Source organism: Mercurialis annua, linkage group LG1-X (genome assembly GCF_937616625.2).
Source record: "Mercurialis annua linkage group LG1-X, ddMerAnnu1.2, whole genome shotgun sequence".
NCBI lineage: Eukaryota > Viridiplantae > Streptophyta > Magnoliopsida > Malpighiales > Euphorbiaceae > Mercurialis > Mercurialis annua.
This window is the reverse complement of record NC_065570.1, coordinates 43446199-43473327: the sequence shown is the minus strand read 5'-3', so window position 1 is coordinate 43473327 and position 27129 is coordinate 43446199. Positions and strand designations below refer to the sequence as shown.

The window sequence follows — 27129 nt, the reverse complement described above, 5'->3', positions numbered from 1 at the left end:
TGTTTTGTTTAATATTTTGTTCATTTTATCTGCTAATTTTGTCAATAGATGTGGTCTCTTCGTTGGAAACTTGAAGAGATTCCTACGACAAGGGTTGATCATTGCATGAAACATAAAGTTGTTGATAAATTGAAGAACCACTTGACTGATTCGCAGCTGGAAATGTTTCGAGCGACTTGTTTTGGTTTTGTCCTGGATATGCCTTCGTGTAATTTTCAAGGTCAGGTTGTATATTCTCTGTTGGCAAGGCAGTTTAATAATGCTGGAGAAAATGAGATGTGTTTTGCTGTTGGCCAATTAAAAGTTCGATTCAGCATTGAGGAGTTTGCTATATTGACCGGTCTAAACTGTACGGGTGAAATTCAGAAGGTCGGGTTTGAAGATGGTGCCAATCATTTCGCTGAAAAGTATTTTGGTGGTTTGTCGAAGCTGAATAGGCAGTCTGTGGCTTAGTGTTTTGTGTGCAAGCGGTGGTAGTCCGATGAAGACGCTGTAAAAATTGCATTTTTGTATGTATTGGAACTTTATTTCCTGTGTGCACTTGACTCAAATCTCATTGAAGCTCATCACTTGGATGTTATAGCTTCGGAAGACTACAACTCTTACCCGTGGGGTAAAGAAATTTTCTATTACACGCTGAAGTCTTTTAAAAGTAAGGATCTTACGAAGAAGTTCAAGAATGAAGGGTACTGTAGATTGCTCGATTTTCCAATTATTCTACAGTTTTTGTTCTATGAGTCTTTTCCTACTGTTAATGGCAAGATATGCACTCTTGTCGGTAATAAAGTGCCGAGATGCTTGAATTGGAGTTCAAGTATTACCCCTATAGTGGATGATCTGCAAAGTAATTTTTATAATCAAGGATCAGAGGTATTTCATTTTACTAATATTTTAATTTTATTTAGTTTCCATTCTTGTTTTTATCATTTTCTAAGATTCTTGCATTCTTAAATATTTAAATGCAGCTACGGTTTGAAAGAATTTTGCCTATTGCTGAAGAAAAGAGGATTTTAATGCTGGATGGTTTTTTCTCTGGAAAGAGGAAGGCGAGTAGGCGAAATGTTCAGAGTTCTGTTGATGAGGAGGTTCCTGTTTTCAATGATGCAGCAGTTTCTTCTTTGTTGTCTGCATCAACAAACAATCAACAGGAAATCAACAACATGTCTAAGAGGGTTGTTAATGTTGAAAAGCAACTTAAAGTTGTTATTTCTGATATGTCTGCTATGAAGAAGGAAATAAAGACATATCATGTTGATATGGAGAAGGGTATGGCTGAAATTGGAGGTGTTTTGAAGGATCTTGTCAGCAAAATGGAACGTCATTTTGCAAAATCAAAAAATATTACGGTATAATTATATAATTTGTTTATTTTGTTTTTATACATTCTCTTAGTTTTGAAATTGATGTGTTTATATATCTTTGTTATTGTGTAGCGTAGCGACGATAAAGGTGATGATGGTGATGCACGTGACCTGTCTGGTTCTTCGTCAGAAAGTGAGGACGATAACAAGAAAAATGATTATGAGCTTAAGAAGGCTGAAGCGACTTCTGTTGTGTCGATTGTTGATGGGAAAACTAAGGATGTGTCTGCTCAAGATTGTGGAGCAAATGCCGAAAAAGCTGATGAAGATACTGGTATGGCTGATGCAAATCCAACTCAATTTTTGGATTCAGATGAACTGTTTAGTGATTCTGTGATTGCTACATTGGACGAAACAGTTGCGTCCGTTTATAAGAGTCGTGATATTGCTGCTTTAATTGAAGCTGGTTGCAAACCTGGTAATGTTTTATATATTTTATGTTTTTTTTTATTTGAAATTGTTAACATTCTTTGTTACCCTGTTTGTTATACTTTTTATTTAATTTTGTAAAAAAGAATCTGAAATCAACATCCAATCAACATTTAGCTTATGTTATTATTTTGTATTTACACATGTCATGGATATGATATCAACATAGTTTCAACACCATAGCAACATGCATTATGTCTGTTGACTTTTTTTTCTTATTTATTGTAGATGGGATTGCATTGTCTTTTAATGACGCTCTTTGCCCTTCCTCAATAGTGATTACACTGGTTCAGATGCGTTTAGAGATGTTGAAATTTTTAACTGGATTGAGAAAGGGTGGAATAGTAAACTCTGGTAATTGACGTTTATTATTCTTGTTTGTAATATACTAGTTTTGCATCTTAATATATTGATTGTTTTAATATTTTTTATGTTCTATGGTTGCCTTACCGGTAAATATTCTGTAATCAATCCTCATTTGGAAGTTGGCGGTGATGTACTTATAAAAAAGATTTTTTTCCATACTTTGAATTTTTGCGGTGGCGAACTGTCTACTTCCGTAAGTGTATTGTTATTGTTTTAGTTTTATTTTTGTTGCTTTGTTTTGCTGTGTTGTACTTATACTTCCTTTAATATGTTTTTGAATGTAACAGCATATCGATGTTATTTTTTACTACTTGAGGAAGAGGATTAAATTGATGAAAGAGAAGAAATTTAATTTTTCAACTACGGACAGCTGTTTCAGCCAGGTTTTAGTGTCAGAATATCAATCTTGGAAGGCATCTGGTTCACCAAATGTATTTGAAGTTGGGGCTGGAAACACCCTTTTTGTATACTTTTACGGTAAGTCTTGGAAAGATGTTGATGAACTTCTTTTCCCTTTGCTCGTTTTAGATCCAAATCATTGGATACTTGTGCGGGTAAATTTTGAAGAATGTAAGGTGTATGTTTACAACTCTTACAAGACCGAGAAGATTGAAAAGAATATAAAACTTGTAATAGGAGCTTTTACAGAGTATCTTCCTGTGTTTTTGAAACAAACCAAGTTCTATGAGTTGAGGAAGGAATCTGTATCATTTGCGCCATCTTCGAGCTACGACAGCAGATACAGTTCATTGTCTTTTCACAATGTTTCTGATTTGCCAACTCAAGTTAAGAGGTTAGTATTATTTATTCTGTTTATCTATAAGTTTGTATTTCATGTTCTTTTTGTGCCTTTTTAATTTCTTCTTAATTTTGTAGTGATTGCGGGGCGTTTATTTGCTTGTTTGCTGAGCGTTTGATTGATGGCAAGCGTATTCCTTCATCATTTTCTGTAGAAGAAATGAAATTGTATCGAAACCGGCTTTGTCATGGCCTGATTACATATGGGAGATGGAAGTTGGAAACCAATTACATAAGTGAGGGTGAAGGAACAGTGAAGCTTCGAAGAGAACTGAACAAGGATCCTGCTTTGAAATAGTTAGTTGAATTTGTGAATTCTTGTGTTGGTTTTAGTGTTTTTAGTTTGTTATTGTTTTTACGGATGATTTTTATTTTTATTTGAATTACTGATGTTATTTTTCATATTATTTTGAGGACAGGAATGTTAATTTGTTTATCTAATTCAGTTTATTTGAATTTGTTGTATTTCTGTTCTTCATTATAAGTATATTCAGATTATATCAACAACTTATCTACAACATATCAACATAATGTCAACACAGGATGTTGATTTATTGATAATGTTTGTAAAATGAGAACAGTTATTTATTTAATTTACAATTTATCAACATATTAACAACAACATGTAAACAGATTATCAATATAAAAGTATGACCAAGTAAAGTTTTTGTTAATCATTTGAAATATCAACATGATATTAACAATAAGTCAACATGTATTTATAAAATTGAAAATTGCAATCAGATTACTGAATATGTTATGAAACATATGAAATTCAATGACAGTACTTTTACTTGATACAAATAAGACTATTTTTAATCTCAATCATCTTTTGCATGTTTTTTTTATTGTGTCCCACCTTCTTGCAAACCGCGCATTTGTTTTTTAACCTTTTTTCATTTCCCGCCAATATGCGTTTCTTCTTCGGTCTGCCAGACTTTGTTCTTGATTCAGGAGGCAACACGATTACATCATTAACTTCTTGAGGTGTATTCCATGTTGACTTATTTGTCATTGGATAGACAGTGCTGCCATATGTGTTGATGTATGTCTCCTTCATGTAGTACTTAGAACAATATAACAAGGGATCTTTGTTGTATTTCCTAATCACAGCAATTGCATGTGCACAAGGTATTTTATCTGTTTGAAATCTTCTGCAACAGCATGTTCCTTTTTCCAAATCCACTGAGAAGGGAGTTTTTGTTTTTGTGACAGTGTATAAATTGTCAGCTGCAGGTGTGACCTGATAATATAGAATTAAATTAGGAAATCAATTTTTACCCAATCCCATCAACAACATATCAACAACATGTAAACCATATATCAACAATCTTTGTGTAATGTCATTTAAGAAACTTATGTTCCCGTTTTCTCATCAACACAATATCAACAACATGTCAACCATATACCAATAATGTTTGAGTAATGCCATTTAAGAATTTAATTTTCACTCAAGTCAAATACAATAATATCAACAACATGTAAACCCTATATCAACAATGTTTGTGTAATATCATTTAAGAAATTTATGTTCCCTTTTGCTCATCAACACAATATCAACAACATGTCAACCATATACCAATAATGTTTGAGTAATGCCATTAAAGAATTTAATTTTCACTCAATTCAAATAAAATAATATCAACAAATAACATAATGTCAACACCATGGCAACAACATATCAACAACCAAAATCAGTTACATAAAAAAGTTTTTACCGTCAGATGCAGAGATCGAATGTAGTTTTCATTCAATATTTCTTCAGCAACCCTTGTCATATCTGTCTTTAATGATCTTGCACAATTTCTGTTTGCATGAGACCATTTTTGCACAAGGGAACGTAAAAACTCGAGCATTGTCGTTATGGGCAGTTCTCTTGCAGCTATGTTTGTTGCATTTAAAGACTCGGCAATGTTGGAAGTCATTGTTGAATACCTATTACTTGAGGAATGGAGTGTCGTCCATTTTTTAAAACCAATATCAGTGAGGTACTCTCTTATCTTTGGGTCATATTTGTCAAGTTCTTCCATGTGCTTGTTGAACTGCTCAAGTGTGTATGCTTTTGCTGCCCCAAAAAAGTGTTCTCTTATTTCACCTTTTGCTCTTTTATATCTTGCCTTGACATTGTTGAAGAGATGGTAAGTACAGATGCCATGATTTGCTTCCGGGTAAATTTTTTCGATTGCATTTTCAATACTCTTATGTCTATCGGAAATTATGCACATGCCCTCTCTCATGCCGAATGTTTCTCTAATTTTCTTAAAAAACCATTCCCATGAATCATCATTTTCAGAATCTACGACACAAAATGCAAGAGGAAAAATCTTGTTGGCTGCATCTTGTGTTGCTGCCGTTAAAAGAGTTCCTCCATACGCTACTTTTAGGAACGTACCGTCCACTACCATTACAGGCTTGCAGAAACCCCAACCTTTAATTGAAGCATTTAATGATATTAAAACATACAGAAATCTTTTTTCTATTGTTTCGAGTTCAGCAACAGAACCTGGATTTGTCGTTTTGAGCGCGTGGAGATAGGAAGGCAACAATTGTTATGATTCTGCCGGATGTCCCCTCGTAAGCTCCAATCCTTTTTCTTTTGACCTCCACGTTGTTTGGTAAGCTAAGTCAACTCCATATTCATTCTTCATGTCTCGAATAATATCGGCAGGCGTGTAAACAGTTTTGACGTTGGAATACTTATTCTTTATGAAGTGTCCAATCAAATTTGATGTTGCTTGCCTTTTATTAGCCATCCTTTCCCCAACTTTACAACTGTGTACATTGTTGAATTTTCGAACAACGAACGCAGTTGACTTTTTGTTTCTCGACACCCTTAGTCTCCAGTCGCAGCCGTGCTCATTGCATATTGCAATATACTCAATTTTGCACGACTTGTAAGATTTGAACTGAAAATGATTGTTGATGGTATAGATGCTTAATATAGTCTTGAGTGTGTGCTTGTCTTTGTATTTTTGACCTTCTTCAATTTCTGTTGGCTTTATTTCATTAATCAACATGCTTTCTACATACTGACTTTGTACTTCTTGATCCTCATCTAACTGATTTCCCATATCTATCGCGTACTGAAACATATTTGAAACTGAATTGGAATTATCAACATTTGTTGAATTAAGGCCATTTACTGAGTATTCTTGCTGGTCACAAATTTCTGCATTTCTGTCAACATTTTGCTGGATTGATCTCGATGATGATACATAGAATGATATATCTCTTATTTTTTTGTGAGTTTCTATGCAAATTGGAAATTGAGTTGGATCTGTTGTTTTGCTTCTCATCTGAAAGTAGAAATCCAAAGAATCATTATCTTGAATTATAATTGGTGGATAATTTTCTTTAACCTGTATACAATGAAATTGAACAACAGTTCAAACACATATCAACATAATGTCAACAAAATATCAACAATAAATCAACAAAAACCAACATAAGAAAACAGAATAAATGTATTATGTTGAAAAACTATACTAATCAACGCAATATCAACAAGAAAGTAACAACAAATCAACAAAAAACCAACATAAGGAAACAAAATAAATGTATTATGTAGAAAAACTTTACTAATCAACACAATATCAACAAGAAAGTAACAACAAATCAACATAAATATTTATGAGTGAGTATTTAAACTATTATTAATTATTTGATACCTGATATTTGATTTGCACATATATTTCTTCTAAATCTATTTCCAGCTGTTTTGCCAATAATTGTTGAAGATTAGAGATATTACATTCTCTTGGAATTATAAGTCATTTAACAGCAAAATCTGTATACTGAAGCTTATCATTCCAAAAATCATTATACCGTACAAAAGTTGCAATGTTGTCCATTCCTGTATGGAAATCAACAATTTAACATTAAAAATTAGAACAGAAAATAGCATGATATTTACTGTTTATTATATAACTAACATTAAAAATTATATTAAAATTAAACTCATCAACAACATAGCAAATATGAATTTGTAATATCTTAACTGTTCTATTTCAGGTGAAGATTTCTTGTATATTTGAATCTGAAATCTCAGATTTGTTGTATACAACAATAAACTTGTAACTTGAGTTGAAGGAAAAGAAGAGCCGATGATCGTTAATTTGAGAGAGAACGGGAGCCGGTGATCGTGAAATTGAGAGAGAATGGGAGCTGGTGATCGTGAAATTGAGAGAAAATGGGAGCCGGTGATCGTGAAATTGAGAGAGAATTTGAGCTAAGAGGAAGAGTGAATTGATTGAGGAGAGAGAAAATAACGATTTTGTGAGTTTTTGTGCAGTTAGGGAAGTTTATATAGGAAGCGTATAAAAGTTATTATTTAACACGTGAATGGTAGTTTTCATATAGGAAAATTTAGCCCGTATAAAAGTATTTGTTTAGGGTAAGTTGGTTGTTTGGGTAAGAAGCCCAACTTTTAAAGCAAAACTCATCCTAAGACTACTCTACTTTACCATTTTGACTCGATAAGCCCATACTCCAAAGTTTGTCACGGCCGAATCCTTTTACTTTCAAAAATCGTATTTTTAGACCCTTACGAGGATGGAAATTGGCAAGTGAAACTCACTCTCCGTTAATGAGAAAGTGAAAAAGAAAACTACTCTGACATTTTTACTTTTAATCCTCATAAATATACATAAAATTTTAGGGACCCTAGATGTATTTTTTTTCTTCACTTCATCTTCTTTATCAAATTGCCGTGAAAATGATCTCTTTTTCTTCCATATCCAAAACAAAATTAAGACTAAAATACCTTCTTAAAATACATTAGCACTGATCAGTACAAACAACACAACCATATTATTCATATCTTTCTGAAATGAAGTGACTAATAACAAGCTTTTTGAACATAACACAGACTAAAATTGAGGATTCATACTCAGAAATTAGATTCCTACAGCAAATAATTGGAAACTTAATAAAACCCATGTTAAGTTATTGAACATACAAGTCAAAATTCTTCTTCTTCTTGGGTTTACTCTGCTTCTTCTTTGTAGTCTCCGTAGTAATGGATGGGTTTCGATCCTCTACATTCACCATAATAATTACTCATTGTTGATGTGGATGCTGACATGGACATATCATTTTTCATTGTTGCCGTGAAAAATGATCTCTTTTTCTTACTTTCAAAACAAAATTAGCTTTACCCATTTCGATTTCTAATCGTTTCCAATCGATCTAGCCATATGGGTTATCTTCAAATTCAATTTTAGCTAGTGTGTTGATCTCAGATTTTCAAATAAATAATGCTAAAGTTTTGTCCTCTGAGCATGCGACGGCGTAGAGAAATCGACAATTGTTGTTGAGGATGTTGTGCTGCTGATGTTTGAAGAGAAGTCTATCTGTTTATTAAAGAATCCACATCATACTACTTCAATTGCTATTTATAAATTTGTCGTTTGAAGTTTGAACTTTCAGTTTTTGTTATAATGGGAGAAGATAAAATATGAAAAACATATGTAACGAGGGAGGAAGATGATGGCAAAATAATATTTGCCAACAAATTTATTTTATTTTGCACTTTTTGTTTAAAGTGTGATTTTGAGTGAAACATCCTCAAAATTAATGCCACATCATTTTTTTTCTGTTAATTAACGGAGAGTGAGACGCACTTTCCATTTTCCATCCACGTAAGGGTCTGAACATGCCAATAATAAAAGTAAAGGGACCCATCAATGACGAACTTTTGGATAAGAGCTTACTGAGTCAAAATGGTAAAATAGAGGGGCCTTAGGATGAGTTTTGCCAACTTTTAAGTCTTAACTACGTCAATTCAATAAAATGAAATCTTGCTATTCTTTTTATAACAATGGAATAAAGAAAAACTAACGTCTCTACCAGCATGCTATGCTTGTCAAGACATTGCAACACTATCTAATGCAGCTTACTTCATAATCTGATCTGGAAACCTTGCTGATGTTGCTTCTCCAGGTTTCAACTCATAAGCACACAAGGATGTTGTGCAGATTCACAAGTGAGCACATGAGTTTTCTGTTTTACTTAGTCTGTAAGTAATCTCCAATCTTCATCAGCATTTAGCTCGTGCTTAATACAGCTCAGCAAATACAGCTGTATACAGCTCAACAAATGCAGATAGTGTGTTCTTTTCTAAGCTGATGTGTCAAGGCTTGATTCGTCCGAGAGATAGTTAGCTGAGTGAGGCAGTTATTTTTCTGTCTATAAATACAGCAATGTAGCTGCTGTGTCTGATAATCAGACTTTGTAAAATTTTCTTTGTGATTAATAAAGATTCTATTTCTTTCAGTTACTCTTATGGTATCAGAGCATTAGAAGCTCCAAATTTCTTTTTCTTAAGCTTTCAAGGCTTATTTTCTCGAGAAACAAACAATTTTTACAGTCTATAATCTATGGCAAATCTCAATCTCAGGCAAGAAGAAGCTATTCCTGTTTCAAGTCCCTTCTTTTTACATCCAGGTGAGAATCCCTCACTCACTCTGGTGTCAACGCTTCTTGATGGAGGCAATTATCACAAATGGTATAGATCAATGAGGATGGCATTGTTATCTAAAAATAAATTCAAGTTTGTGGATGGATCTATTCAAGTTCCAAGCAGAGATGATGAATCTTATGAGGTATGGGATAGATGCAATAATATGGTAATGTCTTGGCTTTATAGAGCACTTTCACCTACAATTGCTGAAAGTATTTCTTGTATGGATTCTGCTCTTGACATTTGGATGGATCTGAGAGAAAGATTTTCTCAGGGAGATAATTACAGAATAGGAGATTTACAGGAGGAGATTTACACTTTTCAACAGAACAATCTGTCAGTTACTGAATACTACACTCATCTCAAAACCTTATGGGATGAATTATACAGTTTAAGAGTTTTACCTATGTGTAGATGCAATCCTAAGTGTGATTGTGGAGCCTTAGTGCAGGTGAAGGAAAATAGGTCTAATGATCAATCCATAAAGTTGCTGAGAGGGCTTAATGAAAATTTTTCTCATGTTAGATCTCAAATTTTGATGAAGGAAGTATTGCCTCCTATCAACAAAGTTTTTTCACTATTGATTCAACATGAAAGACAGTTGAACACTCCCAGCAAGCAAGGCAATAATGAGACTAATATTTTTGCTGCAAAACTCAATTTTCAGAATCAGTATGAAACTGATTCCAGTTGCTTTGATGGAAATCAAATAACTGGTTATGAATCCAATGTTCATTATGCAAGAGGAAGAGGAACATCTTTTTACAGAGGAAGAGGAACATCAGGCTACAGGCCAAATTTCAGCAACAATTTTCAAGCTAATAAGTTGAAAATGTGTTCATATTGTGGCTATAGTGGACACACAGTTGAAATTTGTTACAGGAAACATGGCTATCCATCAGGTTTTCAACCTAAATATAGACCAGAAAACAATTTCTCTTCTCAAGCTAACTTTGTTGATTCAAGTATGCAGCAATCATATCCAGAAGCATCCACTTCTGAGAATGCTATGTGCAGGCAGGCCAATGAAATGAAGGTTACAGGGCAAGTTTTCCCCTTCACTCCTGAATAATGTGAGCAGATTATGTACATGATTCAAAATCCATCAAGTGGACAGAATATGCCTGAAGTTGCTCAAGTGAACTCACTAAAATCCAGTTTCAGTCCAGAAAAACAGGAACCTAATGCTAATCAAGGTACTGTTTGTTCTTGTCATTATAAGACCATGGCATATAAAAATGTCTGGATTTTAGACACTGGTGCCACTGATCATATAGTTTGCAACATTAACTATTTGACATCATCATTTCCTGTGAACAATGTGAATGTGAAGTTACCAAATGGGATTCTGATTCCTGTGACTCATATGGGGACAGTACAGCTGAATACTGAATTGACATTGAAGCATGTCTTATGTGTTCCATCATTCACCTTTAATCTTATCTCAGCCAGTAAACTCACTGATGATAAGAGTATTTGTTTGATTGTTCACAATGATTCCTGTTTCATTCAGGCTCTGCCTTCATGGAAGATGATTGGCATAGCTAAAAAGAGAGATGGACTTTACCAGCTCTCACAAGGGGACAAGATAGAAGAAATTTCTAATGTTGTTTGTTCAAGTAGTATTGATAATAAATCTGTAAACATATGGCATTACAGACTTGGACATTTGTCCTCTAAGGTTTTAAGGGAGATGCAGAGATTAGAACCTTCAATTATGAGTCATATGGAGCAAGCTTGTGATGTCTGCCATTATGCAAAACAAAAGAAGTTACCTTTTCCTGTAAGTTCTTCTTTTACAAAGCATATTTTTGAGTTGATTCATGCAGACATTTGGGGTCCAGTTTCTGTCAGTTCAATAAATGGTTATAAGTATTTTCTAACCATAGTTGATAGTCATTCAAGATACACCTGGGTTTTTATGATGAAGCATAAGTCAGAAACAAGGAAAAATTTGCAGGATTTTAAAGCTTTTGTTCAAACTCAGTTTAATACCAAAATCAAGACCATTAGGACTGATAATGGACTTGAGTTTATGGACAATGAATTCTATACTAAAAATGGGATTCTGCACCAAACCAGCTGTGTTTATACCCCTGAACAGAACAGTATAGTTGAGAGAAAGCATCAACATATACTTAATGTTGCAAGAGCTTTGAGATTTCAATCTTCTTTATCCCTGCAATTTTGGTCCCATTGTGTTCAGCATGCAGCAATTATTTGATTAACGGAACTTCTTCTCCTGTAATATCAAATCAAACTCCTTATGAAAGGTTATATGGCACTTTACCTGTTCTGAGTCATTTGAGAGTTTTTGGTTCTTTATGTTATGCAAGTACTATCAGTGATGGAAGGTCAAAATTTGATGCTAGAGCATTGAAATGTATTTTTCTAGGCATTCCTACTGCTACAAAGGGATATATATTTTATTCCCTAGATAATAAGAAACTTTTAGTTTCAAGGAATGTGATTTTCTATGAACACATTTTCCCTTTTGCATCTCAAACCAAAACTTCTCCATCCATTACTCAATCTTCTGCTGATGGTTCATTCTTAGATTATGAACCATACTCTGATATTCCTTCTTTATCTCAAACACCTCAAACCAGTTCACCTTCACCACAAATCACTTCTTTTCATCCTTGGAATGCAGCAACTATTCCATCTCCTCCTTCTCCCCCTCTTTTTCAAACAGATGATTTTCCTGAACTTAGGAGATCTACCACAAACACTCACATACCAGATCACTTAAAAGATTTTTCTTATAATCTACCTCCCTCTTTAAATAAACCTGCCACCAGCTCCCATATCTTAGCAAATGTCATGACATATGACAGATTGTCTGCATCTCACAAACATTTTGTGCTGACCATTGATGCCATCACTGAACCAAAAAGCTATAATGAAGCCATTAAACATGAATGATGGAAGACAGCTATGAATTCAGAGTTACAGGCTTTAGAGAAGAATAACACCTGGAGATTGACAGATTTGCCACAAGGAAAACAACCAATTGGTTGTAAATGGGTTTACAAACTCAAATTTAATTCTGATGGCACAGTTGAAAGGTGCAAGGCAAGATTAGTTGCCAAGGGTTATACTCAGCAGGAAGGGATTGACTATTTTGATACTTTTTCTCCTGTGGTGAAAATGACTACAGTCAGAACTTTGATTGCTTTGGCTGCAGTTCATGGTTGGCATTTACATCAACTAGACATCAATAATGCATTTCTGCATGGTGACCTTGCCGAGGATGTCTATATGTCTTTACCTCCAGGCTTTCATAGCTCTATTCCATCTCAAGTATGCAAGCTACAAAAATCTTTATGTGGTCTCAAACAAGCAAGCAGACAATGGAATGCCAAACTGTCATCTGCTTTGCTTGCCAATGGTTTTTGTTCTTCTGCTGCAGATCCATCTTTGTTCATAAAATCCACATCCTCTAATTTTACAGCTCTACTAGTTTATGTGGATGATGTTATCATTGCTAGTAACTGTACAAAGGAGATTCAGTCTGTCAAGGATTTTTTGCACAATGCTTTCAGCATTAAAGACCTTGGACAACTGAAATATTTCTTAGGCATTGAAGTAGCCAGATCTGCTAAAGGCATTTCATTGTGTCAAAGAAAGTACATTTTGGATTTACTTAAGGACACAGGGTTTTTGGATGCAAAACCAGTTCCTACTCCTATGGTCACTTCTAAGAAACTCAGCAAGGGTGATGGTGATCCATTACCAGATAATTTTCTGTACAGGCAGTTAGTTGGCAAATTGCTCTACCTCTGTGTTACAAGACCAAATTTATCTTTTGCTGTGCAACAGCTTTCACAATTTCTGGATTGTCCAACCACTACTCACATGATAGCAGCACATAGAGTTTTGAGATATCTTAAATCTGCTCCTGGAAAAGGTCTCTTCTTTTCAGCTACTTCTAATCTGAATTTACAGGCTTTTACAAATTCAGATTGGGCCACATGTGTTGATACAAGAAGATCTATTTCTGGATATTGTGTTTTCTTAGGCACTTCCTTGATATCCTGAAAGTCTAAGAAACAAACCACTGTGTCAAGATCCAGTTCAGAGGCTGAATACAGGGCCCTGGCCATATTGACTTGTGAATTGCAATGGCTTTCTTATCTTTTAGCAGACTTGAAGCATACTGCTCCTCTTCCTGCTACAGTTTTTTGTGATAATCAGTCTGCAATTCAACTTGCACACAATCCAGTTTATCATGAAAGGTCTAAGCATATTGCTATAGACTGTCATTTAATCAGGGAGAAACTTGCTGATGGTGTTATTAAGCTTCTTCCTGTTACTTCTGCTAACCAGTTGGCAGATTGTCTCACCAAACCTCTTCCTCCTATATCTTTCACTCAATCTACTTCCAAGTTGGGTCTTTTGGATTTATATGACCCAGCTTGAAGGGGGGGGGGGGGGGGGGGGGGGTAATGCAGCTTACTTCATAATCTGATCTGGAAACCTTGCTGATGTTGCTTCTCCAGGTTATAAGCACACAAGAATGTTGTGCAGATTCACAAGTGAGCACATGAGTTTTCTGTTTTACTTAGTCTGTAAGTAATCTCCAATCTTCATCAGCATTTAGCTCGTGCTTAATACAGCTCAGCAAATACAGCTGTATACAGCTCAGCAAATGCAGATAGTGTGTTCTTTTCTGAGCTGATGTGTCAAGGCTTGATTCGTCCGAGAGATAGTTAGCTGAGTGAGGCAGTTATTTTTCTATCTATAAATACAACAATGTAGCTGCTGTGTCTGATAATCAGACTTTGTAAAAATTTCTTTGTGATTAATAAAGATTCTATTTCTTTCAGTTTCTCTTACTATCACTTATTATAAACGCCTAGCAACCATCAACCTGTGAAAATACGACAAGGTCATCAAGGAACGATTTAAAGATGGAACGAGCACTAGACTATATTTGAGACATCATTTTACTTGAAAAAGGCAATCACAATATTTTTGCTTTTGTTGAATTGAACCGTCACATATTGTAAATGTATAATGAATACATTTAAATACCATTGTAATTTTTCAGTATGAATAAAAAGGAGCATTTCTCTCACATTGTTTCTTTAATACTTGTTCGTTTCTTTTCTGTAGTCTCGCATCATAATCTGTGTTCTAATCCTATAGAACTAACAAAAAAACATATAGCTGAAAAGATAAAAAAAGAAAGAAAAAAAAAACTCAACTGTTCTAAGGATAGAGAATACAAGTTCTAGTAATAGGATACTCTTAAGCTGAATGGCAGGCAGCCAGGGATTTTCTGATCTTCATCTAAGTCGCTAGAAGCGAAAAATCCGAGATGATGTAGGTATCTGTGTGAAGTAAAGCTTGGAGTACCACCAAGGAAGAACCGAAAAAGCAGGAAATGGATCTAAAATGTGCAAACATCGAATTTGTTTTTTTATTTTGTGATTCTGACAACCGACTTATTTCCTCTATGGTCCAATAAGTCCTGCCAAAAGAATTCCTTCCTAAAAAATTCCTGAAATAAATTTATGAGCAAATACCTTCAGCATTCCAGAGATTACTGCTTGAGCACATTACCGATTTAATTATCTCACCTTGTCAAAGTAAGATACTCCAATAAGCACTAGGTTGGAAGTAGCGGCTGTCTTTCATCAGGCCCTACACGATGACTAGTCTGAAGATGAAACAAATTAACAGAGCTTGTCAGATTCTAGTAGAGTACTATAAACTGGTTTTCAAATGGGGTTTGAAGATTGTCATCACCTCTTCATTCGCTCCAGCAGCGATATTTATGAATGCATCTTTTGTCCTGCATATAGCACAAAAAGCTAAATAATTGCAAGCAGATGATAGCTAATTTTGTTTGGCCATCGATCTATCCACAAATAAACCATTTGGCTGGGAAATGATATGATTCAATTAAGATCTCTGATGCACATTCAAGTTAGAAAAGAACAACAGATTGTTTAAAGTTTTCCTTGGATTTCTCGAGCACAACATTAATCCAATCAAGCACCCAAAATATTTAGCAAGGGATCCGACCCTCTTCCTGAAATAGGGTGCGCATCAAACCAAACCGGCCAAAAGAACCATATCAAACAAATAATGATCACTTCAGTTCATTTAATATAATCTTTTAAATATTTTGATTTTGGAAAATCAAAACAATAATATAAAATACAAGTTCTTATGAAATAATATTAGACTTTTACGTATTCAAATGGTTAAAATGTTTTACTATTATTTGATTTTAAGTGTTCTTGTATTTCGATAAAACCAAAAGTCCAAATGTACCAAACTGAAAACCGATTTCACACCGATATCCCGTAAATAGAAGGAAAAGGAAAACACACCTGTGGTCATCCTGAACATCCACTATTTCCACTGTCCCGTTCTGCTGTTCATCTTTGGTTTTCGAAAGGGCTGAAAAGAACTGAAAGAGCAATAAAGGGAAAAAAATTAAATTTGTTATTTTTTCCCTCAAAACATTAAATGATCAATCCAGTTCAATAGTTGTCTTTCAAAGTCACCTGGTGCATTGAGATGAACACAATGGAAATTCCCAACATAAAATTCATTGTCAAAGTATGACCGAACAGAGCAGCAGATGCAAATCCTGTGAAGATTGTGGCAACTGTTGAAGAGTACTTCTTCAGGATTGTATCTGTAAAAAAACAAAACAATGTTGTGAACGCATGCAATTGTGGGATTCGATAATTCCCCATAACACATAAGATCAGAAATATATAGATCCAAATCCCATTATACTTTTAGCAGATAAACATCAAATGTATCGCATATATAGGACAGAAAGGACAAAAATACAGAAGTTGACCTGCGTATTTGAAGAAAAAGGAGGACAATATCCCTTGGGCAGCATTGTTGCATATTAGAAGCATTGTAGCTCTGGAATGACCTTGCAGGATGTCAAAGCTATTGGGACCTGCGACATTCATTCATTTTATAAATGACAGGTCACTACTTAATAATCATATAAAAAAAGGCAAGAAATTTTAGTGAAGGTGCACTTTCGTGTCAAAAAGAACTTTCAATGCCAAAATTATTTTCCATTGACATTATATAACTAAATCACCGGGGTTCTTGAAACAAATAGCCATAAAATATATGTCAGTGAGCAGGGAAATATTGGAAAAATGAAGCTTAAACATGAAGGTTAAAAGACGGATTCAGTGCGACATTAGCCATAAGAAACAAAAAATAAATATGTTTTATTGGAAGACATTTAAAGTTAGAATTATTCTGAATCATCTAATTTAAAATGGGAAACAGGTATGCCTTAAAATAAATTTTAAAAGAGATGGTTCAAGTAAACTTATGTGTGCTGACACATAGCAAAGTACAAGAGATGCAATAATAATACCATAAATATATACCAAGTTACATAAGTCTATTGAGCCATTGTTAATTATTAGTGCATGATTTCAAATAGAATATTGTAAACTTTCTCCATGGTACTTTCTGAAGCTAGCCAAATAGTTTTGTGCCACATAGGAGACATCTCCAATGAAGAATTATAGTTTAAAACTAGCCCAAAATATGCACGCTTACACAATCTCATAGTTGCAAAGAAAACAATAAATTGAAACTACCACCAAATAGCACTGTGAGACAGTTTTTCAAAGAAGCAACCCACTTTACTTTTATGAATTAAAATAGTTTCACTATCCCTACCACCAAATAGCACTGTGAGACAGTTTTTCAAACAAGCAACCCACTTTTCTTTTATGAATAGATATCTGCCGGCTGAAATTTACCAAGCCTCCAGCATCTTCTGGTATCACCATTGACCATATATAGGTGCAAATTCTAATTGAAATGGAAAATGGCTTATGCTTCCCAACAGGTAAGTATAAGGTTCTCTTTGGAATAGTCATGTTTTGAGTATTTTGTCGCAATTTGAAATATCAAAAGAGCTTTCCTTTTCAATAGTCACAAGCAATAGGATCAAGTATAAACTAGAAAGCTGAATCCAATATACATAGGTCACTATAAACTTCATGGAAAGCAAACCAAACTGATGGAAATACAGAAAAGCAGGATTTAAGAATTGACAAGGTTTTTTTTTTTTCCTTCCTATAATAAAGACAGTCATGTACATACCTTTGATAATTACAGTTGCCAGAATCCCTAGAAAATTGAAGATAGCGCCATACCCGTACAAAAATAAGTTCTGAAAGCCAAAGCTAGTCAAAATTAAGATCTTACTGAAATTACTAATCAGCATCAGAAGATGAAATCCATACTGCAGATTCAACTCAAGGCAAATTGTATTTCTAAACTAAAAGTTGTTATCCTTAAAAAAAAACTAAAAATTGTTCAAAACCATACAATTTCTTAAATAAAAAGAAGCGAGATTCAAATTTCAAACCAGTAGCGGGTATCAACCAGTACCCAGGGCCATTCTTTATTAGTGATAGTAAAATGCATTTATATTTTCTAAGAAATTACAGGTGGAAACTAATTAAGGATTTTGACATTAAAATATGGGTAAAGGTTTGAAAAACAAATTATTCAATGGTATTAACATGGTGAATTGAATGTATGAGCAACGAAACACATGAAATAAACGTGAAATGATTATCTTGATTTAGCATAAAAACAATATGCTCGACCCTGACATATTACCTGAAGATATATGCTTGTCTCATACTGGCTCTTCAGAGCATACTCATTGTAGACTGAAGCCAAAGATGGGACAGTTACCTGGTGATTTCATAAGCAAGAAACAAGTTCAAGAAGGAGAAAAATCGTTTACAAAACCCATTTGAATCCAACCTGCTTGTAAAGCCAGCCCCTCAAGGTGCTAAACATGCAGGTATTACTATAACAAACAAAGAATACATAAATCACTTACGAAGATTAATGTATAAACGTATGCAATCGTTGCAAGCGGAAGATCTGTTGAAGTAGTACCTTCAGATGAAGAACGAAGCTGATTCACACTAATGCCGATGAGCAATAAAGCTAGAGCTTCCCACTGTTATGGAACAGCAAATAAGTTATTTCTTTCCGAACAAAAAACATGAAATGATATATTATATGTACCTAAAACAAAAACGTTGATGACTCTTAAAATTTATATCTATGATTCTATAACATATTTAAAAATGTGAAAGTAAAGGGGGACAGCCAAAAGTACAATAATAATCTCTATCAAAATTTATTTAGTAGAACTACTCTAATAATTTATTTTTCACTACCTTATAGGTCTATAATTATTAATGACATTGAAATACTATACTCCGTTTAAAACTAATAGAATTATATGAAATTAGATTTCAGTTTAAGTTATAAATAGTTACAAAATAATCAAATAACTTGTGTTTAAAATTAACATAAGAATATAATTATTTTTATTGTTAATTATTATCAATGAGATTTTAATGATATTGACATACTATGCTAGTAATAGAACTAATAAGATTCGAGCAAAGGGTAATCGCCGTCCTGAACTTGTGCGTTATGGTCAACTAACTCGCACTTAGCTATTTTAGTAAATTAAGGACAATACTCCCTATTTTTAGGTCAATTAACCTCAAAATATACAAAATGAACGCATTTAGGGACTGCGATGACCCAATTTAGGGGTTAATTAATTTAAAAATAGAGAGCATTGTCCCTAATTGACCTAAAAATAATAAAAAAATTGTCCTTAATTGATTAAAATAACCAAGTGTGAGTTAATTGACCATTACGCACAAGTTCAAGGACAGCAATAACCTTTGTTCAAAAAGAATCCTATAAAATTTAATATGAATATACAAAATTAAGTTCCAATTCAAGTTATAAATAATTATGAAATTATTAGTTAATAATGTGTCAAATAAATAATACATAAAATTAAAATAATTATCTCTATCAACAATTAATATAATTAAAAATTAAAATTAAAATTATAAATAATAATATAGGTGGTGCTATTTTCATAGCAACAATTGATAGGGACAAAGCAAAGTTTTTACTTTGTCAAAATCACCGTTATCTAATTTGAATAACTTTTTCTCTTTCTTGACAAAAGAAGGATAATTTTGTCAAAGGAAAAAAATTACTATAGAAATAGAGTCCCCTTAATTATAGATAATTTATTTATAATTGATAAAATAATGGCTTAATGCCTCAAAAAACCCCGACCTCTCATCCTCTTTTCAATCCTATCCTGACGTTGAAAAATTGTCAATTTTACCCCAGTTTGCATTTTTTTTCATTTCAATTGTACCCTGAAGCATAAAATTGACCTTTATTTATTTGACAAAAGTTCAATAAATTTTTTTTTAAAATTGTCAATTTAATATAAAAAGTTAATCTAATGCAAAAAGGGTCAATTTAGAGAATTTTTACCAAATAAAAAAAGGTCAATTTTATGCTTTAGGGTACAATTGAAATGAAAAAATGTAAAATAGGGTAAAATTGACAGATTTGCAACGTCAGGGTAAGATTGGAAAGGGGTGAAAGGTCAGGATTTTTTAAGACATTAAGCCTAAAATAATTAACACACATAATTATAATATAACCACTATTAAAAAATTAATATTATTATAACAAATTATTTTTTAAATCGAACTACAAATAATTATGAGATAAATAACACTCACGTGCCTAAAAACTAGTAAATCCAAAAAACCTAGCTAGGCACTATAAATTTCAGTTAGAATTTATAACTGACCTGAAGTACAGAAAATCGGCGCTTCATGATCATCTTTAGCAAAACAGCAATCACCAATACCTGTTAAGGAAATTATCAGCCTACACATTACAAAATAGGAAATAAAATTTCTGCCTTTTGGGCATAAATATTGCCACATGTGATGTCAAGGCTTGACTAGACTAAGGAGAACCACATGTATAAGATGTCAAAATAGCCTTCCGGTCTATAGCCTAATACTCATTTGTTTTCACAAATCCAGCTACCGCGAGAAAATTTGAGTATCGCAGATTTATACACAACAAACATGTATGCCAAAATACATGAGACACAATTCCAAATTACCTAAGCCCAACCTCAGAACTGTAGTGTATTTATTTATATCAAGTTTTCTAAATATCATATAGTTTTGTAATTCGAGTAAAATTACAAATTTAATTTTCCAGAGAAAAACAGTGATACCATGGTGCATGCTAACATGAAAACTTCTACCTCATATATATTTAGAATGCTGATATATACTAATAATGTATCTTACTATCTAAAATGAGCAAATGAAAAAATGAAAAATGCAATACATATAATTTAGGGTTATTGTAAAAAAAAATCACGAACTTTACACGTTTTCTCATTTTAATCACACAGTTTAAATTTTCTCATTTTCATGCACGAACTATCACTTTTTCTCAAATTCATGCACAGTGCTGAGGTGGCACTCATTCGTTGGTGTAAATGACCTCCATCTCAGCAAATTACACTAATGGAGCCGTGACACCTCAGCACCGTGCTTGAATTTGAGAAAAAGTGGTAATTCGTGCATGAAAATAAGAAAATTTAAATTGCGTGATTAAAATGAGAAAACATGTAAAGTTGGTGAATTTTTATGACATTAACCTTATAATTTACTCCCTCCATTCCAAATTGATAGGCAGTTTAGAACAATTACACGTATTAAATTTTTTTGTTTCTCTAGGTAAAATGAGTTAATTTATAGAAAAATACCAACCTTTATTTAATTGAATAGTAATTTTTGTCTTTTTGTATCTTTATTTTCTTTCTAATACATTCTACTATAATTAATGAGGGTATATATGAATATGACAATTACTCATTAAAGTACTAATTTAGTGTCTTTAATTAGGGACAAAGAAACTTGGAATATTGCCTATCATTTTGGACAAATTGAGTATATCATAAATCGCCAATTACCTTCAAATTGCTTAGCATTTTCACGGTTGCAGGATTGAAATACAGCTGCAAAATAAATAGGTATTGTTAACAGAATCAACTTTAAACAAGCAGTTCAGCTCTCATCATGTCATATTAACATTATACAACGAGTGATTGCAAGTTCATTTCAGATGACCAGAAACTTCTGGTTTTATAGTTGATGAGAAAATGGTTAACATTTATCATAACAATTATGGTGAAATAGATTCTTTAATCAATTCACCCATATTTTTGATGTAGCTAGCAACAGTTGCATCCTAATTAGCTTGTCAGGGTAAGAGCAATTTAAGAAGTATCAATATATTAAAAACTCAGTCTATTGTTACGTAGCTAGAAAATAAAATAGCAGCAGAGCTGCAAAAGTGTTACAATTACTAAAACTATCACCCTATAATTTTGCACCATTAGAAAAAGATTATTTATCTGACCCAAATGCAACCCAATGGTATGTGCGCAACATGGAAATGTGCCTTGTTAAATTGCCTATGCATGCAGCGATGCATATCTAGTGGAAAATTGAAATGTGGTATAAGATTATACCTGCATGGTGAACTTTAGATAGTTGTTGATAGCATAAAGAAAAGCCGGAACCGCCAGAAGAACATTGTTACGAGCTGCCTGCAAAAATGCAGAACTCATTATTTAGTGCAATCAGTCACAAGGTTAGTCATTGCACCAGATAGGAAGAAGAGTATTACAGTTATCATGCATCTGAAGAGTTGAGCAGTTAGATCATTACAAAAGAACCATACCCCAAAAAAACTTATTGGCATGTTTTGTAGAAGTCGTGTATATATTGTCAGCTTATTAGATAAATACTATAAAAATTATTTAAAAACCGCGAGGGTAGGAAGTTTCACAAGGTCCCAAGACCATAGACATGGAAGCCAAGAAGAATTTTCAAGCATACATGTTCGACTGTAAGTTCAAATCACTATCATGTCATAAGTCTAATCAGTTTTATCCTTTCTTTACATTGCAGTGATAAATTTAACAATCAAGCAAAATGAGCAGGATAGGTATTTAGTTTCCTCTAAAAAATTACAATTTGTTTAATTTGGTAGAACTTCAACCTAAACAGAACTGTAACTTCTCTAAGCATTGGCAAATAGTCCCAGAAGATACTGCAAATGATTTTTGATTGAGAAAGCTGATTGAATTTACAGAAAACAACAAACAAGGAGACTGTAATGAAAAATTCATCTGTAAGCAGTAACAAATAGTACCTGTACAAATATAGAAATTGAGAGAAGAGGCTTCTCTCCAACTTTCTGACGTCTTGACTGCATAATCATTACAAAAATCATTAAATTGATTTCCATCTCTAAACCGTACCAAAAGACTAATCTAATTCAATTCTTGCATCCCCATGGTTGAATAATAGGGAAAAATTTACAGAAAAGTACCTGGATCAAAAGCATAACAAGTGCAAATATAACCTTTGCAGCCTCTGTCAAGAAGTTAACACTAACTGGGCTAAATTTGAATTTCCCATCTACCTTGGACATATAAACCAAAATAGGCTGCAAACCGACAAGGATGCAGTCGCCAACAACCAAAAGCACATTAAGAGCACGTTGCTTGGATGAAATTCTACTCTTATGTCGATCATAAGCTCTCGAAACAGTTTTAGCACTGGGCGATACCAATTTGGAATGGCAAACACTGCACTCTATCATCCCGTTTTTCATCAGTTCACCTAACTCCTTTTATTACTATATCACAATACACACATACACTTGCCAAAATTCAACCTACCAAAAACAAAAACAAATCAATAAATCAACAACATTTACAAAACTCAGTCAACTACATACCAGCTCCATAACTTAAGAATCTGCAATTCAACAAAGAATGCTATAAAAATGGTATTAAATAAATAAAAGAAAGCATTTTTGATAATTTCTTTTCCTCTGATCCATTTACTAGTTATTAAAAACATAAATCAGATCTTCAATATCATATAATTAAATGAAGAAACAGTAATTGACAGATCCAAAAACAAAATATCGAATAGCAATAGTAAGATTAGATCTTGACATTACCTAATTGTTACAGTGAATATTGCATTTTCTGACAAAAATGGCGTTGCCGCCGCCGGGGAAAATTTCCGATCGGATCCGAAGAGCGGTCGCACTCTCCCGCCACCGGAGTTTTATTAAACAATACAGCAGAAATGGAATTTAGAAATTGAAAAAGGAAACAAGAATTTGAAATGCTGAAGAAAGTAGAGGGAGATGCGAAGAATATGCAATTGAAATTCTCTCCGATTTCACTGATAATTGAGAAAGAGCTAGCCAGACTTTATTTATATTTATATTTTTATTTATGGTTAACGGAAAACGACTTTAGTGCTTGTTTTTGTTATGGTGGAATTGCGTGACGGTCCAATAGAAAATCCGATTTGCATGTCGAGTTGTGAAGTCAAAGGAAGTGTGGGCGAATCAGATTTCACCGTCATATGTCATTCAGGGTGTTGGTGACGGACTAATTATTCTTTTTACGTTTTTTTAATATTAATTTTGGTAGGGTGTTTCTTTCGGTTGAAATTGTTGTTAGATGTTCTGTTTTCAAATTGGTGAGTGAGTTTGTTTCTTTTCAAAATTCCTTCAATTTTTGCAATGCACACTCTTTTTATTTTTAGTTGTATTAAAAAATTAGATCAACCTCTTTTACTTCAAATTTGCAAACTCCATCTAATTCTTTTATTATTATAACTTAAATATATTTTTATTAATTAATCTAATAAAGTTAAGGTCTATGGAAGGAGGAGAGTCTTTGTTGAAGGAAGTCCGGGAACCGGCAGAAGATGACAGGTCTACCAAGAAGGCTAAATTCAGAGAAGGGGAAAGCAGATCGGCTCCTCCAGCAGTTATGTCCTTCAAGGATAAGTTAACCCAGTCTGACAGGGAAAGGGAGGAAATTCTTGCGGGATTTACAGAAGACTTTGCGGTGGAGGATGAAGACGTTAATGTTTCCAAAGATAACGGAATGCATGAAATCTCTTTCTCTGAGAGAGTTCGAAAGGAGCTAGCAAATCAATGGCGTACTACGGTGGTCATCAAGTTACTAACGATTGGCTATCGAAATCTATGCAACAGACTTGAATCGATGTGGAGTTTCACCGATTCTTTTGATGTTATTGATCTAGAAAACAACTATTTTCTTGTGAAATTCAAGAACAGTTATGATTTGGAAACAGTCATTACTGGCGGTCCGTGGGTTATCCTTGGCCATTATCTCTCAGTTCAGGAATGGTGTCCTAGTTTTGATGTTTCGAACGACGAAATCAGGTTCATCAATGCGTGGGTTCGTTTACCGCGTATGCCAATTCATTACTACAACAAGAAGGTCCTGAAATATATTGGCTCAGTTATTGGAAGAGTTATTAAGATTGATTATTGCACTGAAGCTGCGGAAAGGGGCAAGTTTGCTCGGATAGCGGTTGAACTGGATCTTAAAAAACTGTTAGTTTCTCATTTCAGATTGGATGGGAATGTTCAATTTGTTGAATATGAATGCCTCCCCCGCATATGCTTTGAATGTGGTCGCTTTGGCCATGTTAAAGATTCTTGCCCACACGTTATCAAGAACTCTATGGTGGCGGAGGTGGAGCTTGCTGCCATTACTGGGAAGGAAGGTGAGAAACTTGGTGGCGGAAGCAAAAATGGAAGCCCTAAATTTGGGCCTTGGATGATGGTGGGGAGAAAAGGAAAATTGGTAGGAAATAACGACATTCCTAAAAAGGGGCAAGGATCTTCTGTTGATCAAGGAAAACATATCCCTAGCAACAGATTTGATATTTTGAATATGGAAGAAGCGGAGAAGGATATGGAGGTTGAGGAAATACAGCCGACATCAGAGGAAGCTAATTGCTCAATCAGTAATCCCAAGATAAAATCTAAAAAGGTTAATGCCAACGAATCTCATGCAAAGAAAGACAAGAGTGTCCCTAGTCAACTACAAGATTCTGTCCATAAGCAGACCACGGTGAACAGCCCAGGAAGCCCAATTGCTAAAGCCAAAGCCCGGTTTGTAGTGAAAAATGCAAGCACGTCCCTTAACACCATGCAACATTCAGTGGTTACTGTCAAATACAACTCTAAAAATCAAAATCCTAATATCCCACCTGGATATATGACACCAGCGAAAGAAAGTAAGGGGAGTTTAGAAGTGATGAATATTGACCCTGGACCTATGGATAAAGCCAATGAGCCTGCAAATATTAAGAATATGCCACGATGACAGCTCCAATATGATGATAGGGGATGATATGACAGGAGTGGAAAATGGGAGAGTCTTTGATTCTGAAGACATGGAAGGGATTTCGCATATCCTGTTATAATTATGCCTCTAGTCACCTTCTCTTATTTTTGATGTCTGACAATAAAAAGATTATGGTGTGGAACGTTCAAGGAGCGGGATCTAAAGGTTTTATGAGAGTTTTCAAGAATTTCTGCCGAAAATACTCTTTTGATATCATTGGAATTCTTGAACCAAGAATTAGTGGTGTCAAAGCTTATCTTTTCATCAAAAACAGTGGCTATTTTTATTCCCACAGAGTAGAAGCGGTGGGATTCTCAGGGGGTATCTGGATTATATGGAATCAAAAATATGATATTGTTGTGTTGGACAATAATAAATACTTCATTCATTTGAGAATTGTCGATGGCACCGAGACGTTTTTACTTACCATTGTTTACGCTAGCCCTAACGCCACGCTAAGGCAACACTTATGGACTGATTTGAATGTTTTAGCTACTTTGATAGCGGAACCTTGGATGTTAGGAGGTAATTTCAACGCAGCTTTGTATGATAACGAGAGGAAAGGGGGTGCTTATGGTAATGGTGGTGGGTGTAGACAGTTTAGAAGCTTTTTTGAAAGTCACAGTTTAATCGACCTTGGGTTCTGCGGGTCTCAGTTTACTTGGAAACGAGGTACCCTTTTCAAAAGACTGGACATTTTTATCTGTAATGATAGGTGGACTTCAAAATTCAACTACTTTTACGTCCTTCATCTTCCCAGAATCCAATCCGACCACAATCCCATTTTTATTCAATTCAACAAGCAGCACCATCTTTCTTCAGGACCTAAGCCTTTCAGGTTTCAGGCGGCGTGGATTGGAAATGATGGTTTCAAAGACCTTGTTCGTCAAAGCTGGAATAATGCTAGTTCCCTTGCTGATTCCATAGAGAATTTTGCGGTCCAGGCGAAACGATGGAATACTACAGTGTTCGGTAATATCTTCAAAAGAAAGGATAATCTATTGTCCAGACTCTATGGGATTCAAAAAGCTAGAGAATTTTATTACTCGGATAAGCTGAATGTGTTGGAGGATGAGCTTAAGAAGGAGTTGGATACTACTTTCTATCAGGAGGAGCTTCTGTGGATCCAAAAATCAAGGAACGATTGGGTTATTGACGGAGACTGCAACACGAATTATTTTCATAATAAGGTGAAGGATTGAAGAAGATTCAATAATATTCGGGTTCTTCAAGACTCTGAGGGTAACATTGTAGAAGACCAAAGTCGTTTGAAGCAGATGGCGACTGGGTTTTTTTCTATTCTCTATACACAAAATAACAATGCTGATAGGCCATTCCCTGTTCAAGGATGTTTTCCTTGCATGAGTAATCAGCTTGTTGTTGACTTAGCTAACCCAGTTCGGTTAGCAGAAATCAGAGAGGCTCTATGGGATATGAAGCCTCTAAAAGCTCCCGGAGAAGACGGTTTGCATGCTATGTTTTTTCAAAGTCAGTGGGACATTGTTGGTGGGAGTGTGCAACTTTGTGAAAGGAATTTTTGCCGGAAATAATATGCCAGATAAGGT

At 34.2% G+C, this 27129-nt stretch overlaps 3 protein-coding genes across 3 annotated transcripts; 1 reads left to right on the top strand and 2 right to left on the bottom strand.

Moving 5' to 3' along the window:
* Window positions 1–3743: 3743 nt before the first annotated feature.
* LOC126669997 (uncharacterized) lies at window positions 3744–6859 on the bottom strand. Its single transcript, XM_050363652.2, has 3 exons — window positions 6623–6859; window positions 4673–6313; window positions 3744–4197 (listed from the first exon to the last, which is right to left on the bottom strand). The coding sequence occupies exons 2-3, from the start codon at window positions 5357–5359 to the stop codon at window positions 3745–3747; spliced, it is 1140 nt and encodes a 379-aa protein (XP_050219609.1). The 5' UTR covers window positions 5360–6313; window positions 6623–6859; the 3' UTR covers window position 3744.
* Window positions 6860–14418: 7559 nt separating this feature from the next.
* On the bottom strand, window positions 14419–23591 carry LOC126669986 (CMP-sialic acid transporter 2). Its single transcript, XM_050363642.1, has 15 exons — window positions 23344–23591; window positions 22705–23052; window positions 22525–22581; window positions 21839–21916; window positions 21278–21322; window positions 20090–20149; window positions 18281–18403; window positions 18052–18129; window positions 17527–17596; window positions 16241–16348; window positions 15936–16069; window positions 15759–15838; window positions 15169–15214; window positions 15000–15079; window positions 14419–14920 (listed from the first exon to the last, which is right to left on the bottom strand). The coding sequence occupies exons 2-14, from the start codon at window positions 22987–22989 to the stop codon at window positions 15029–15031; spliced, it is 1215 nt and encodes a 404-aa protein (XP_050219599.1). The 5' UTR covers window positions 22990–23052; window positions 23344–23591; the 3' UTR covers window positions 14419–14920; window positions 15000–15028.
* Window positions 23592–25587: 1996 nt separating this feature from the next.
* Window positions 25588–26766, top strand: LOC126670515 (uncharacterized). The gene has a single exon (XM_050364269.1). It carries the CDS (start codon window positions 25588–25590, stop codon window positions 26764–26766), a length of 1179 nt encoding a protein of 392 aa, XP_050220226.1.
* Window positions 26767–27129: the final 363 nt, after the last annotated feature.

What these genes read in the sequence shown, in the direction of transcription:
- LOC126669997 (XM_050363652.2), bottom strand. Translation starts at nt 5,359, where the DNA reads ATGGTAGTGGACGGTACGTTCCTAAAAGTAGCGTATGGAGGAACTCTT. An exon ending in TTCGATCTCTGCATCTGACG is followed by an intron (nt 4,198 to 4,672) that starts GTAAAAACTTTT and finishes CTATATTATCAG; the next exon opens with GTCACACCTGCAGCTGACAA.
- LOC126669986 (XM_050363642.1), bottom strand. Translation starts at nt 22,989, where the DNA reads ATGAAAAACGGGATGATAGAGTGCAGTGTTTGCCATTCCAAATTGGTA. An exon ending in ATCTAAAGTTCACCATGCAG is followed by an intron (nt 21,323 to 21,838) that starts GTATAATCTTAT and finishes TTTATTTTGCAG; the next exon opens with CTGTATTTCAATCCTGCAAC. An exon ending in CTGCTGGAGCGAATGAAGAG is followed by an intron (nt 15,080 to 15,168) that starts GTGATGACAATC and finishes TTTCATCTTCAG; the next exon opens with ACTAGTCATCGTGTAGGGCC.
- LOC126670515 (XM_050364269.1), top strand. Translation starts at nt 25,588, where the DNA reads ATGGGAGAGTCTTTGATTCTGAAGACATGGAAGGGATTTCGCATATCC.